This window comes from Propithecus coquereli, unplaced genomic scaffold (genome assembly GCF_000956105.1).
Source record: "Propithecus coquereli isolate 6110/MARCELLA unplaced genomic scaffold, Pcoq_1.0 Scaffold294, whole genome shotgun sequence".
Lineage (NCBI taxonomy): Eukaryota > Metazoa > Chordata > Mammalia > Primates > Indriidae > Propithecus > Propithecus coquereli.
Genome location: NW_012148552.1, coordinates 3,190,013 through 3,205,739, shown reverse-complemented (window position 1 = coordinate 3,205,739; position 15,727 = coordinate 3,190,013). Strand labels below are relative to the sequence as shown.

The 15,727-nt window shown below is 60.8% G+C and overlaps 1 protein-coding gene across 1 annotated transcript in view; it reads left to right on the top strand.

The window, feature by feature from the left end:
* SHANK3 (SH3 and multiple ankyrin repeat domains 3) overlaps positions 1-15,431 on the top strand; it is a 50,920-nt gene extending 35,489 nt beyond the window's left edge. Inside the window, exons 20-21 of the mRNA XM_012648738.1 lie at positions 2,257-4,507; positions 12,991-15,431. Coding sequence (XP_012504192.1) covers positions 2,257-4,507; positions 12,991-13,582 — 2,843 coding nt within the window. The 3' untranslated portion in view covers positions 13,583-15,431. The remainder of the gene's footprint in view (positions 1-2,256; positions 4,508-12,990) is intronic.
* Positions 15,432-15,727: the final 296 nt, after the last annotated feature.

Below are 15,727 nucleotides of genomic sequence, written 5' to 3'. Positions count from 1 at the left end.
TGGTCCTGCTGTGCCCTCCTGTGCTCAGTTGATCAGTAAGCTGACAGGGGCTCAGCTTTCATTCCTTCTGGCCTTGTGTGCCTCCAGCTGCCAATACGAGCATTGGTCGAGTTCTCAGACACCCCAGGCTCCTACCCTGTGTCCTGACTGTGTAGCTCCGGGCACATGCTGTAACCCTTGCAACCTCAGATCCAATCCTTTTGACCCATAAACATAGAGGCCACCTAGTACTTACCTCCAAGGACCCCTCTGAGGCTCATCCAGTGGGCTGTACTCACGGGCCAAGTCCTGTGCCCAGCATATGGGGAATGCTTAGCAGCTGCTTATGTTGTTAATGGATGTAGGTCCTGCATCTAGAAGTTGGCACCCAGTCAGTGCTCAAGAAATGTGCTCTGCTATTATTTGAGCAAAGAGGGTCTACCTTTGCCCCAAAGGGTCCTGCCCCTACCCCAGATGATATTAGAATAGATTCCCCATTCTATGCTGAGGCAAGTGACTTTTCTTTACCCTAAGCCAGAACTTGGCATGCCATTAGCATTAAATTTCCCCTTTTTCATCTTCACACGTCACTCCCGCCTTCTACATCCTCAAGGTGTGTTCTGCATAGCTCCATCTAACGCACAGGCTTGTAGGTGTTGGGTGCGTGTTCGTACACTGTGCAAGATGTGCAGCGGGAGGAGACCCAGGGTGAACTGGGCACAGATTGTGTCCAGTGGGGGGCGCGGGGAAGGAAAGCAGACCTAAAAATAATGATGGTGATAACCGTGGCCACCTTCCCAGAATGCTGCCACCTGTTCATCCCTGTACCATGAACTTTAAATGGCCCCATGACATCAGCAGGCGTCCTCCTGAGATGAGGGAACTGAAGTTCCTAGAGGCTAAGGAATGTCAGTACCTGGCAGAGCTGGAATTCAAGCATAAGTCTGTGTGCACAAGCCCATCCTTGCTATACCTGGGGCTGTAGAGCTGTCGTGCCCAGCAGGGTGCAGACAGTGTCGTCTCGGAGGCTCCGTCAGTGCTGCGGTGGCTGAAGGAGGATGTGATCAGGAACAGGCAGTCTGCATCACAGCGAGTGCATAAAAATACCGACCCAGCCAGAGTGAGGCCAGGTGTAGAGCACCACCAGAGACCTTGTGTGTCATCCACTCCCCTGGGATTGGGCTGTCTGGCACCTACAGCCTGACCGAACACACCTGAACACAGGTGTCCACATTATGTCCATAAGATGCTCAGGAAGTTCTATCAGACTCTAGCTGGACAGCAGGACAATAAGGGCCCTGACCACTCCAGCCCTTGCGCAGGATTCTAACGATGCCTGAGTGCGGCAGGGAGAATGGTGTTCATTTGAAGCCTGTGTTGCCCATGACAGAACAGCAGCTCAGAGGGCGCAGGGCTTGGGGTCATGCAGCCAAGAGGGGGTAAGGCTGAGACATGCACTGGGTGCTCAGCCTGCAGTTCCGTTTTAATCCATCCATCCATTCTTCCTTCCCACTCACCCAGCCTTACCAGATTTCAGCCACTGCGGTTACATCACCCATCCATGCGGATCTCTGGGAGGAGCCTCTCGGGGCTTCTTCCACAGGTACCTCCTCACCTGGGCATCAGTGCTCTCTGACAGGCCATGGCTCCCTTTCCCCTCATTGGCAGACAGCGTATCACTCCTGCTCTGGGGGAGTGTCCCTCTCACTTCTGATCCCACCCTCGGCTGCCCCCAGGGGCTCGCACTGACACCTACTTGTTGCCCCGGTGGTGTTTCTGAGATGGCCTTGCTCAGTCTTCACTGGGAAGCCCTGTGCTTGTCTAGGGTAGGGGGTTGCCCCTTCCCTCCTGGGATGTCTTGTCAGGGCCTGCTGCATGTCCCTGGGCTTGGACAGGTCTAGGCCCCACCCAGGTAGTCAAAATTTGGGTCCTTTCTCAGGGCTCCACTGCTGGGGCCCTCCTTCACCCTGTAGCTGAACATTCCGTACTCTTCACAAGAGTCCTTGTGCAAGGTCGGGCCTGAGGCGCCCAGCTTGGGCGTCCAGGGATGAGCCCACACTGGAGTCTTGCTCAGAGCACCCGCTTTGGGCTCCCTATACTCCCCTACCCTCCATCCCCCAGCCTCCCCGGTCCCCATCTTCCCCAAGGTTTCTGCCTGCGCCCTGGCCCTTGTGTCTGGAATTGTGGCTGCCCGGGGCTGGAGTCGGTGCAGGGGTCTGGAGGGGTCTCTCCGAAGGCGCCAGCCGCCAGTGTCTCACCGGTACCTTCCATCCGCAGGGGAGGACGAGAAGCTGGCGTCCCTGCTGGAAGGGCGCTTTCCGCGGAGCAGTTCGATGCAGGACACGGTGCGCGAGGGCCGTGGCATCCCGCCCCCGCCGCAGACCGCGCCGCCACCCCCGCCTGCGCCCTACTACTTCGACTCGGGGCCGCCCCCGGCCTTCTCGCCGCCGCCCCCGCCTGGCCGTGCCTACGACACGGTGCGCTCCAGCTTCAAGCCCGGCCTGGAGGCGCGCCTGGGCGCGGGGGCCGCCGGCCTGTATGAGCCAGGCGCACCCCTTGGCCCACTGCCCTATCCCGAGCGGCAGAAGCGCGCGCGCTCCATGATCATCCTGCAGGACTCGGCGCCCGAGACGGGCGACGTCCCCCGGCCCCCGCCCGCAGCCACCCCGCCAGAACGACCTAAGCGACGGCCGCGGCCGCCAGGCCCTGACAGCCCCTACGCCAACCTGGGCGCCTTTAGTGCCAGCCTCTTCGCACCATCCAAACCGCAGCGCCGCAAGAGCCCACTGGTGAAGCAGCTGCAGGTGGAGGACGCGCAGGAGCGCGCGGCCCTGGCTGTGGGTAGTCCTGGCCCGGTCGGCGGCAGCTTCGCCCGTGAGCCCTCCCCGACGCACCGGGGCCCCCGCCCGGGCGGCCTCGACTACGGCGCAGGGGACGGCCCCGGGCTTGCCTTCGGTGGCCCAGGCCCGGCCAAGGACCGGCGGCTGGAGGAGCGGCGCCGCTCCACTGTGTTCCTGTCGGTGGGCGCCATCGAGGGCAGCCCCCCCAGCGCGGAGCTGCCGTCGCTACAGCCCTCCCGCTCCATCGACGAGCGCCTCCTGGGCACTGGCCCCACTGCTGGACGAGATCTGCTGCTACCCTCCCCTGTCTCTGCTCTGAAGCCATTGGTCAGCGGCCCCAGCCTCGGGCCCTCGGGCTCCACCTTCATCCACCCACTCACCGGCAAACCCCTGGACCCCAGCTCACCCCTGGCCCTTGCCCTCGCTGCCCGGGAGCGAGCTCTGGCCTCCCAGACGCCCTCCCGGTCCCCCACACCTGTGCACAGTCCTGATGCTGACCGCCCCGGACCCCTGTTTGTGGATGTACAGGCCCGGGACTCAGAGCGAGGGACCCTGGCCTCCCCAGCCTTTTCCCCCCGGAGCCCGGCCTGGATTCCTGTGCCTGCTCGCAGGGAGGCAGAGAAGGCTCCCCGGGAGGAGCGGAAGTCACCTGAGGACAAGAAGTCCATGATCCTCAGCGTCTTGGACACGTCCCTGCAGCGACCAGCTGGCCTCATTGTTGTGCATGCCACCAGCAATGGGCAGGAGCCCAGCAGGCTGGGGGCTGAAGAGGAGCGCCCGGGCACCCCGGAGCTGGCCCCAGCCCCCATGCAGTCAGCGGCCGTGGCAGAGCCCCTGCCCAGCCCCCGGGCCCAGCCCCCTGGCAGCACCCCAGCAGACTCCGGGCCAGGCCAGGGCAGCTCAGAGGAAGAGCCAGAGCTGGTGTTCGCTGTGAATCTGCCGCCCGCCCAGCTGTCCTCCAGTGATGAGGAGACCAGGGAAGAGCTGGCCCGCATTGGGCTGGTGCCGCCCCCTGAAGAGTTTGCCAACGGGATCCTGCTGGCCACTCCACTCACCGGCCCGGGCCCCTCACCCACCACGGTGCCCAGCCCGGCCTCAGGGAAGCCCAGCAGTGAGCCACCCCCTGCCCCAGAGTCTGCAGCCGACTCTGGGGTAGAGGAAGCTGACACACGCAGCTCCAGTGACCCCCACCTGGAGACCACAAGCACCATCTCCACGGTGTCCAGCATGTCCACCCTGAGCTCCGAGAGCGGGGAACTCACCGACACCCACACCTCCTTCGCCGACGGACACACTTTTCTACTCGAGAAGCCACCAGTGCCTCCCAAGCCCAAGCTCAAGTCCCCGCTGGGGAAGGGGCCGGTGACCTTCAGGGACCCGCTGCTGAAGCAGTCCTCGGACAGCGAGCTCATGGCCCAGCAGCACCATGCCGCCTCTGCCGGGCTGGCCTCTGCCGCTGGGCCTGCCCGCCCTCGCTACCTCTTCCAGAGAAGGTCCAAGCTGTGGGGGGACCCCGTGGAGAGCCGGGGGCTCCCTGGGCCTGAAGACGACAAACCGACTGTGATCAGTGAGCTCAGCTCCCGCCTGCAGCAGCTGAACAAAGACACGCGCTCCCTGGGGGAGGAACCGGTTGGTGGCCTGGGTGGCCTGCTGGACCCTGCCAAGAAGTCGCCCATCGCAGCAGCTCGGTGAGCAGTGCGGTGTGGGAGGGTTCTGTGCCTTGTCCATGCCCCTCACCCCTGTTCTTCCTCTTGTCCATCCAAGGCCCCCCTGTTACTCCTCTTTCTGTCCCATCCTTTAGCTGTCTGTGGCACCCCCACCCCATGGCCATCCCCCTCTTTATCTGGTCTGGCTTGGCCTGTATGAGACAGAAGTCTCTGAAACATCAGGGCTGCTGCCTTCTACATCCCTGTTGGTGCTAGAAGTGGAGCTGGGTGCTTATCAGAGACCTGGGCTGGGCACGAGCAGCTCCTTGGCCCCCTGGGGGGCTCCCTGCCTCACTCTGCCCTGCCCCAGGCCGCCGCCACCATGCAGGGTCGTTTTATGGTCTACTTTGGATTTGCACCTCCCTCCTCCCAGCTTCTCTGTGGCCCCGTGTCTGCCACCCCATCCCTCCACTCCTCCTCTCTGGTCGTGTGGCTGCCCCACGTGGCTGGTGCCCTCTTCCCCAGAGCTGCCTCTTGCCTTGCCTCCTTTTGGGGTTTGGAGCACACTGGCTCCTTTTCTTTTTGGGACCTGTCACTAACTTCCTATTTTCTGCCTCTTGGTACCACCTCAGAGTCCCCTAAATACAGATTCCTGTGTGTGATTGTTAAAGTCCATGGGGAAGACAAATGGAAGTCGCACCATCCGTGTGCACTGTCATCTGCCCTCTCACCTGCTCTCCTTTCCCTGCCGGTCCTCCCCTCCTGCCTCTACCTGGGGTGAGGACTTGGGGAGAGGAGCTGAGCAGGGCACTGGGTGCTGCTGAGGCTGTTGCTGCTCTGTCTGGGCTGATCCCATGAGTCTTTCCTTGAGGGCCCTGCCCTCAACGCTCCCTCCAAAGGGGGTCCCCTTGGGCCCCTGGGCTGCATGGATGCTGGTGTAAGAGCTGGTTGTCCCCTGCCAGCCCTCTTGTCTGTGATTTTCAAGCTGCTTTTGCCTTCTGTGCCCTTGGGTCTCCCCTTCTCCTTTCTGGGTTTGGGAGACGTGTGTAGGTACCAGCTCCTGACTCTTCTTTGCTGCCCTGAAGACCAGCCTAGTGGGACCTTTACTGTCAGCCTTGGAAGGCAGAGTTCACAAAGTAGTGAGGTGTTCAAGGCTTGAGGACTTTGCAGGTCTTACAAGAGTCTGGCCATTCTATCTTCTTCTAGTTCAGGATTCAAAAAATAAGTTGGGCGGCTGGGCACAGTGACTCACGCCCATGATCCCAGCACTTCGGGAGGCCGAGGCAGGAGGATTGCTTGAGGCCAGGAGTTGGAGACCAGCCTGAGGAAGAGCGAGACCCCGTCTCTACAAAAAAATAGAAAAATTAGCCGGGAATGGTGGTACACACCTGTAGTTCCAAGTACTTGGGAGGCCGAGGCAGGAGGATCACTTGAGCCTAGGAGTTTGAGGTTGTAGTGAGCTGTGATGATACCACTGCACTCCAGCCAGGGAGACAGAGCAAAACTGTGTCAAAAAAAAAAAAAAAAAGTAGGAGTTTGCGAAGCTCATGGCACCTCCGCTAAGGTCCAGGAACACTGCCTTCAGCTGCTGTCATCCTGGGGGTTTGCTCAAATTTGAAAGCTCTCTTCCCAGCAGTGCAGCGTTGAACATGCCCTTAGAGTGAGTGTCCGAGATGAGCAGCCCAGGTCTAGGCCTCTGTGCAGGACCAGACCCTGAGGGTGGAGGTCTCTGACTCAGCCTTGACCAGCCCCCTGTCCTCCCTTTCTGCTTCTCCACCCCCAACCAGCCCTCCATTCCTCTCTGCCTTTCGGCCTCAATGAGATCAAAGCCATTTAAAGTGCATAGCACAGCGCCTGGCCCAGTACAGGCCCTCAATAAACATTCGTTAAATGGACGAAAGAATGAAGCTAAACGCAAGTGCTGTCTTTTGTGATTTGAGGTCTAGGCTTAGGACAGATACCATGGGAGGACAGACAGCGGCTCAGATTTATTGCGCGTTGAGTCCCTGTGGTCAGGCCCAGGTGAGCCCAGACCTTGTCATGGGCTCTGCTCACTCCTGTGGGGCGGCTGCAGCAGTTGCAGGGCAAGAGCCAGGTAATTCCTGAGCAGAACCTTCTGGCACTCCCCTTCTGTGAGTTCATCTTCCCACTGTGGTCTTTAGCATTTTGCCGTGGTCACGGTAAGGCTCTATTATCCCGTGGCTCCGGGTTTCACCAGGTCCCTGTATGTTTTTCCTTCTGGGACATGGGACAGGGAAGGGCAGGACCAGCAACACAGGCCCACTGGGAAGCAGCCCCCCTCACGCAGCAGATCCTGCCAAATTCTGGCCTGTGATTGGCTTCATGTGGGTCCTCTGCTTTCCCCTGACCCACCACTGGCATCAGGGATGTGGGGCTGTCATCAGCTGGGCTTGCTCCCTGTGTTCTCTCAGGAGCAAGGAGGTGCGGTCAGCCCACCTAGCAAACAGGTGCCAAGAGAGAGGAGGGGCTCTCCAGAGGGAAGCCAAGTGCTGTTACCAGAGGAACCAGATGCTGGGTGGCCCGACACAGATGTCCCTGTGATAGGGACCTCGGCAATGTCAGCAGCTCGCTGCTTTGCCTGGCGTCAGCTTGAGGCCATCAGAGGGTGCTGGACTTCAGCCCTCGGCAGGTCACCTTTTGGCTTCGTAGTCTTGGACAAGCCTCTGTGAACTTCTTTTTGTCCCTCGCCTGTGAAGTGGGGGTTAGAATGAGCAGGCTCCGCGGGCTGCCACAAGAGCAGCCTGGGCATCGCCCGCAAAGCACCAAGCAGGCCCTGGGCTTGGGGCACGGCGGGCCCTCACTGCGCGCGAGCCAGCGTTGTCTTTGTTGCCACGGACACCCAGGCACTCAGAAAGGCACCTGGCCTAAGTCTTAGAGTTGTTGCAGGAAGATGAGCACGCTAGGCACGGCCCTAGAGACCGTCCCTTCATGCTAGTTTCTCTTCACAGCCGTCTGTTAGATGGACCATAATATGATCTCCATTTTCCAGACAATAAAATGGAGGCTCCGGAGAGATTCACTCCAGGCAGTAAATAGTAGCGTCTGTCTGAGCTCAAGCCCTGTGCCGTCTGCTGTAATCTGGAGATTAATCCAGAATAATCTGCCGTAATCTGTCATTAAACCCCCTCTGATGACACACACGGGCTTGTGCTTAGCAGTTCACTCCCACAGAAGCAGCAGACATGTGCCCTGCACAGCACAAATGCACATGCCTTTATCTGCCAGCCACGTATGTAGTAAATAGCACCCCATGCACGGGGCATGCCAGTGGCATCAAACCGCCCTTTGGCCCTGCGTTCCCTCCTGTCGCTGCTGCTCTTCCGCCTGCCTTCATCTGGGGTGGCCCCACTGCCCACCTGGCCTCTGTATTCTGGCTGCAGCCAGGAGGCTGAGCACAGGATGCTCGTGGCCACGTCTGAGGCCAGTCCTGCCTTAGGTCTGGCCCTCTGTGTGCCGACCGTGGCTTGGGGCCCGTCGCTGCTTGTCGGCTCTTGTCCTGCAGCCAGCGGTGGCTGGCACTCACTTCTCCCTTCAGGATGAAACTGCCAGTGAAACCCTCTTTTAGGGAAACGTCCCAAGAGTGGGAAGTTCTGACGTCCAGGTACGGCTGCTTCCTTCCCAGGTTGCTGGGGCCTCTGCCATGGCCAACCTCAGGGTCACACCTGAGCAATGTCCCCAGTCCCCGTGTGTTTCCTCGGTTTCATCTCCCGGGTCGGTCCTTCTCCTCGCTCAGCAGACACCACAGGGAAGGAAATCCCCTCTCTGCCCACCGGCTCCACAGAGGGCTCGGTCCATCTGTGGTCTTTAGCACAGTTGCCCTGCAGCCTGAGATCTTTCTGTGCCACTTAAGCTGCCCTGTATGTCATGGAACCAAAGCTTGGTAACTTGCAGAAAATGATCAGCTCCTTGGCACTGGGAACATCTTTGATTTTGGGGTGGAAGCTGGAGTATGCAGCACCCTCATGCTGCCTTTGGGAGGTCTAGGACCTTTTACCTTCGGAAGCATTGATCTCAGATTGTCCACCGCACTGTGTTCCCAGCTTTGAGTCTAGCCCTGCTAGACGGACCACTGGTCTGCTCAGAACCCCTCCTCTGTCTCGGGGCCCCACAGCTGACTCTGAAGCTGCATTTGGGTGTTGACGCAAAGCTGACTCTGAGCTCCACAACTGGCCCTGGGGCCCCCCTCATCTCCTGGCTCCCCATGTCTGAGAGGCTCACCCCTGCCTCTGGGCTCCAGTCGTCTTCCAGGCCCCGTGCTTGGATCTGGACCCCACGTGTGACCTGAGGCCACAGCAGTGCTCAGTTCTGCCGGGGGTCTCTGTTTCACTCCTGCCTCACTCTCAAGTTGGTTTTACAGAAGAAGTGCGTGGTGAAATAGCTTTGGAAACACAAAGAGATTCTTCGCTGCAGTACTTCTAGTGCCTTTGACAAGTTTGTGGCGAGTAGGGCACTGTGTGTGGTGGTCTTCAGACCTGCTAGGGTCACTAATTAGATCTCATAGGAGACCTGTGCTCCCCAAGAAGGTCAAGAAACTGTGCCCTGGTGGCCTGCTGTAGGCCCTGCCTGCTGCTCTGGTTGTGGAGGATCTGGACAGAACCCTCTGTGCTGGGTTGACCATACCTGCCTCAAGGCCAGCAAGGCCTGTTCTTCCGAAACCCAGACTGAATGAGTCCTGTGCTCAACAGGCAGGGACACTGGGGCCAGGCTATGCTCTGTCTCCGTGGGTGATATGCAGTGGGGCACGGGCAGGTGTGTTCCCAGGAGCTCTGAACTCTGCAGGGGGAAAAGGAAGGGGACACAGAGGAGGGGATGTAGAGCATGGCATGACAGGGCTGCAGCTGTGAACGGGTGTGGGTGATGACAAGTGAGACGCCATCACCAGAGAGGACGCACCGGAAGCCTCGGAGCCCATGTCTAGGTTTGTGTTCCTATTGAAGACTATTTCCTGAATGAGGCCCCCAATTTGCAAAAGGCCACAGGCCTAGACCTGCCTCACGTGAGTGTCGTGGCAGAAGGCCTGAGGAGAGGCCAGGGCCAGAGTTGGAGTTTTCCTGCCTGCTGGCCCCAGTGGCTGGCAGAGGTGGGAAAGCCTGGCAGGGGCACCTCACACAATTTTTGTGTGATGATACTGTTTTCAGGGCATCGTATGTTCCTGGCTTTGTGCTGGGTACCAGGAGTCCAGGAGAACAGTTAAGAAATGAGGCAAAAGGCCCTGAGGCCATGAAACGTCTGGATTCAGAGGTGGCTGGGGGTGAAGAGGTGGGCCTGGGTTGATGTTAGGCGTCGGAGACTTGTCGGACGTTGGGTAAAAAGATGGAAGAGCTGATGGTGGCTCCTCATGGGGGAAGGACAGGGGGCCATTCATTCACTGAGGCAGGATGGGGGGATGTGTTTGGAGACCCCAGTAGAGAGGTCTTGAACTCAGGGGAGACTGGCTGGGTCTGACGTGTGGCACGTGAAGGTTGGGGTGGGTAACATGGCCCAGGAGAGAAGTGCAGACCAAGAGAGGGGTCTGAAAAGTCCATCTAGGAAGGAAGAGGCTGCAAGAAGGATGCCTCAAAGGGAAACAGATGAACAAGTCAGCAGTGGGGTCCTGCCTTGGCAACTGCAGGGGCAGGGGATGGGGTGGCAAGGCCACATCTCACTGGCTAACAGTCACCAGGAGACAGAGACAGTCAAGACTCAGATGTTGGGGAGAAGACCTCGGGGGCCGTGGATGCCTCACAGAGCGATCTGGACTCGGCCTCTGGAGGGAAGCAGCTGCAGGTATTCGGGGGTGATGGTGCCGGTGAGGTATTGTGTGTTAGAGGGCAGGTGGCCCAGAAGCCCACTGAGAGGCTGGCAGGTGCTGTGATGTGGCTGTGATGCGGCCAGAGCCTGAGCAGGGAGGTGGTCAGACAGGTGAGAGCAGTGACGCCATGGAAACGTGGAAGCCAGACTTGGACACTGCTGGTTTTCCCGCCCTGGGGATGGTGTGGACAGTACCCTGCTCCCCAAGAGAAAGAGAAGGAAGGGCAGACATCTAGGCCTTGGTGCCCTCTGGCCACTCCCTCCTGTGCACTGGGGACTTTGGCGGGCACAGCCTCCAACACCTGCAGCGTGATTGACGCCCCCGCTGCCAGCCCAGTGGGACCTGGCGCCCCCAGGTCTCTTGCTCTCTGGTCCCTGGCTCCCTGAGTGCCTCTGGAGCAGCCTGCCCTCAGCCCAGGCTTCCAGCTCATCCCCTGCCAGACAGGCGGGCTCTAGTACCACCTGGACATAACTCTGCTCCACACAGCTCGGACCTCCTGGAGCCCAGGTCCTACTCTGGGCTCTGGCCGAGCCTCCCCCTCTGCACTGCGCAGCAGCCGGCCTGGGCCTCTGCCTTTCCTGCTGTGGTCCTGCCAACGCATCAGTGTGCTGCTGTCACAGCCGAGACTCCAGGTATACCTGACATCACAACGGCATTGAAACCTCAATCTGGGGCAGGGCCAGGACAGGTGTCTGTCATGTGACACAGGTCCCCAGCCCAGGGTCACTGTGTGAAGGCCAGGCACATATTTCTGGTCCTGCTCCTCTCTAGGTGTCCATAGTCCCACAGGTGTGATTCCCTCAGAGTCTGCGCTGGCATGCCCCTCCAGCAAGCACCGCGCCCTGGGAACCCACCCCCAGGGACCCCCCCGCCACCCACCACCACCTAGAACCTCCCCTCAGGCATCTTCCCCCCACTTTGCCCCAAACTACAGGTGGCTCTGTGGAGGCCAGGTTCGGTGGGAGCAGGGAGTTTCCTCTGGTGGTGGTGCTGTTCACTGCACCTACCCCAGTGTTCTGGGAAACCCTCTCTTGGGGGACACAGTGTGGCCTTGGGGGGCACAGGAGGCTCTGTTCCAGTCTGAGCAGCTGGGAGGAGGCAGCAGGGACAGAGGCTGAGGAGAGGACAGAAACGAGGCCCAGGGGGAGAGACAGCTCAGATCTCTAGAGGGGCTGACCTTGCACAGGTGGGGACAGAAGCCAAAACCTGCTGTAAGGGGAGGAACCACGCTGGAGGGGCCCCGTGCCTCTGTGGGTGGCCGCTGGGGATGCTGTGTTGTCAGGACAGCACAGCTGTGGGGGGGCACCCAGTCTGGGCAGGGGCAGGGAGAAGGGGGTGGGTGGGCAGCTGGAGAGAGGCTGGTCGGACATCAGAGGATGGGAGGGGACCACCAAGCGCCAGGCACCTACTGAGCACTTCCTAGTCGCGTTCGTGGTCTGCACATACAGGCAACTCAGGAGCCCACTCAGAGCTGCCCGAGTCTGCACTTTCAGACACTCTACTTCTCCTCCCCCAGCAGCTCCCTTACGTGGCATCTAGGCCCTCTGCACCCGAGTTCCTCTCTCCACATGGTGTCCAGCCAGGGGGTCCCTGCACCTGGCTGCCTATTGTGTGGCCGTAACTGGGCCACATGGGCCTGGCCTGCTAACACTCTCTCTCACTGCTCTCTCCTGCCCATCTGCATGTGGCTGCTCTGTCTAGCTGCGCGGTGGTCCTGAGCACCAGCTGTGTAAGTGAGCATGCCCATCCCACGCCTCTCACTGTCCACACGCTGTGCCTGGCTGCCTGGGTCTTTGCTCTGCGTGGCTATGTGGGGCTGTGGTGCCACCGACAGCCCCTTGAGGCCTCCCCTGGCCGTGGCAGGGGATAGGAATTGGAACGGGGGATATGGGAGTGGGTCTTCTCCGGAGCAGTCATCCCAGGCAGGCCTCCCGCCACGGCCAGGCTGAGGAGGGGCTAGAGGTCTGGGGTCCTGTCAGGTGAGGCTGGGAAGCGAAGTGCTGTCTGTCCCGGTATGCGTGTGTCTGCGTGCGTGTGCTGCTGCCCCTGCCACTGCTGCTGCATGTCTGCAACACGCATGGGTGCCATTGCTACGGTCGTGTGCCGTCCTGTGCAGGAGGCTTCCTCACACCTGCCCTGCGTGTGCTGCTGCTCCATACGGGTGTTTGAATGCTGCCTGATGTCTGTCTCCAGTGTCATGGGCCTGTTCAGCCCCGTGCTGCTGCCAGCCTTCACCATGACTCAGCGATCCCTGAAGCTAGCCCAGGCTTCTCTGGGTCTCCTCGGGAGAGCAGAGCTGTGGAGGGGTAGTAGTGAAGTCTCAAGGTCCAGGGCATCTGTGGATGGTGCCTTGCTCAGAGCTGATGTCCAGTGCTGGCAGGGAGGGGCAGCCACCCCTTTGCCACGAGAGGCCGTCTTTCCTCTGGTGCACTGCTCTTGGAGCCTCCGTGCAGTGGAGGAGGCCACCAGTCTAACTCCTCATACTCCGGCCGGTCTAGGTGTCTCCCAGAGCAGGGCACTGGCTTTGATCCTGGGTGCCAAGCGAAAGGGCCAAGGTGGCCATAGGGTCCTCCTTCCTCTGACCCAGAGGCTACTCCCACCAGGCCCCCAGCCCCAGCCCCCTTCCTCCTGGCCCCTTGCCCTGCCCCGCCTCCGCCCGCCCCCGCTTCGTTTTGCGCCCCTCACCTGGCGCTGACCCCCTCTCCCTCCGCAGGCTCTTCAGCAGCCTCAGTGAGCTGAGCACCACCTCAGCGCAGCGCAGCCCCGGGGGCCCGGGCAGCGGGGCCGCCTACTCGGTGAGGCCTAGCGGCCGCTACCCCTTAGCGCGACGCGCCCCGAGCCCGGTGAAGCCCGCGTCGCTGGAGCGGGTGGAGGGGCTGGGGGCGGGCGCGGGGGGCGCGGGGCGGCCCTTCGGCCTCACGCCCCCCACCATCCTCAAGTCGTCCAGCCTCTCCATCCCGCACGAGCCCAAGGAGGTGCGCTTCGTGGTGCGCAGCGTGAGCGCGCGCAGCCGCTCCCCCTCGCCGTCACCGCTGCCCTCGCCTGCGTCCGGCCCTGGCCCCGGCGCCCCCGGCCCGCGCCGGCCCTTCCAGCAGAAGCCGCTGCAGCTCTGGAGCAAGTTCGACGTTGGCGACTGGCTGGAGAGCATCCACCTGGGCGAGCACCGCGACCGCTTCGAGGACCACGAGATAGAAGGCGCGCACCTACCCGCGCTCACCAAGGACGACTTCGTGGAGCTGGGCGTCACGCGCGTGGGCCACCGCATGAACATCGAGCGCGCGCTCAGGCAGCTGGAAGGCAGCTGACGCCCCACCCCCGCTCCCGCCCCGGCCGCGCCCTGCCGGCAGGGCCCCCATCCCCACCCCGGGCCGCGGGCTCGGCCCGCCCCCTACGACGGCGCCCGGGCCAGGAATGTTGCATGAATCGTCCTGTTTGCCGTTGCTCGGAGACTTGCCCTGTACATTGCTTAGTGCCCTCCCCGGCTGCCCGGCCCCACCCAGCACACAGTCAGGAAGGGCGTGGACCAGGGAGGTTGGGGCGGGAGGGGGCGGGGGTGCTCTAGCGGACCACCTCCGTCGCGGCTCCCGGTGGCCATTCTCCTGGAGGGGAACCTAGTCCAGCATGCGAGGTCAGGACACGCCTTGGTGACTCGGGGGGAGGGGGGAGACACTGGGGTTCTCGACGGGGGCCAAGGAGCCCCCTGTTTTGCATATTTTAATCCACTCTATATTTGGAACGAGAAAAGGAACAAATATCTCTGTCCGTTATAGTTTCCGCTCCCCTCCCCGTCACCCCCCCACTGGTCCTGCTGCAGCTGCCCAGTCTTCCATCTCTGGCCCCTCACTGCCACCCCACACGGGGCAGGGGACGCTCCAGCTGGTCTGGGGTTGGCCAGGGTCCTAGTGGCCCGCCCTGGGGCCCCAGCTCGGCCCCCTCCCCTCGCTGAGCTGTAGTGTGCCCCACCGACCTTTCAGGTGCTGCTCGTGGGCGGAGGGGCGGCAGGCAGGGGGTCCTGCTGGGCGCCAGCAGGATCAGGTGCCTGGGAGACCGTCACCCCGGGGCCGGGGCAGGGCCCTGACGCTCCGCTGCAGCCATCTTCCTCACAGGGTCTCTCGCCTAGGAGGGGTCCGGTCTGGTCCCCACGCTCTTGGGCAACTACAGCAGAGAAGCCTCCCTGCCTTGGACCCCAAAGCCGCCTGTTCCTGCGCTGTGTGTGTGGGCGACTCTGGGTGCGACTGAGCACACGGAACCGTGTGTGCCTGACGGTGGAGCGGCCCCAGGGCCGCTCTGGACTGATGTGGGGCTGTGGAGGCTCAGGGTGGTGCACGGGTGTGTGCCTGCGGCAGCACCCTGTCGTCTCTTCCAAAGAAAGTCAGAGGCCACCCTGCACTTGGGCCCTGCTGTTTGCCTGCCCTCCAGAGCCTCCCCCAGCCTGAGCGGGGTCCCAGGTGAATCCCTGCTGCTTCGGGAGGGAAGCAGTGCCCCCCTTGGGCTTCTGAGGGGGCCACAGGGAGACCCCTAGAGTCAGGCCACTGCAGGCCCTGGGGAGAGTCAAAGACCCCGAGGGTGCCCAGCCCCCCTTACTGTGACTCCTCACACTCAGCAATGACCTGTGGGGTGGGGGGCCCTGGGACGTTTTTAAACCTAGGGTTTGGAGTCTGGACTAAGCTCCATCCACGTCACTCACAAGTTTCTGTTTATATTTCTAGCTTTTTTTAATAAAAAAAAAAAAAAAGACAGAAAACAGAAGTTTTCACAGCCCAGGGGCCTGGCACGCCGGTCTGTGCCCACCGCCCTGCCCCGGCCCACCGGCCCCACTCCCTGGGCGCAGACACACCCACGACCCTTCCACCAACAGTCCAGGTCACGCAGCAGCAGTCACTGTAACAGACTGCCACATACACACTCGGTCTCACACTCACCTGTGGGTTTTCGGTTCCGTTCAATTTGGGTTTTTAACTTTACAGGGTCAGTTCTGCTTCACCCCTCCTTTTGTACGGAGTTCCATCAGGGGATTTCACCCCCTGCTCCAGTCCTGAGGCCTCCTGACCCTGACGTTGTGATACACCCCACAGAGATCTATGTTTCTTATATTATTATTATTGATAATAATTATTATAATATTATTATGTAATAAATTTATAAGAAATGAAACTATGTCTTGGTTGCCTGCCTCTGTCCCTCAGGCTGGTTACACAAACCTCCCACCCTGACTGTTGGGGTGGGTTGGAGAAAGAATTCTCACGCAGAGTTTAGAAGAGAAAGAAGCACAAAATTTATTTTCTGGAGAGAGAGAGAGAGAGAGAGAGAGGGAGGAGGGGAACGGCCACCACACGCAGAAGGAGAGGTGGAGGGCAGTGCCGGCTGGCTGAGCAAAGTTGCTCGGAGTTTTAAAGGGTAAAAATGGCGTTTTTCCCTCTGCTTCAGCACGCTGGTAACGGAAGCGGCAG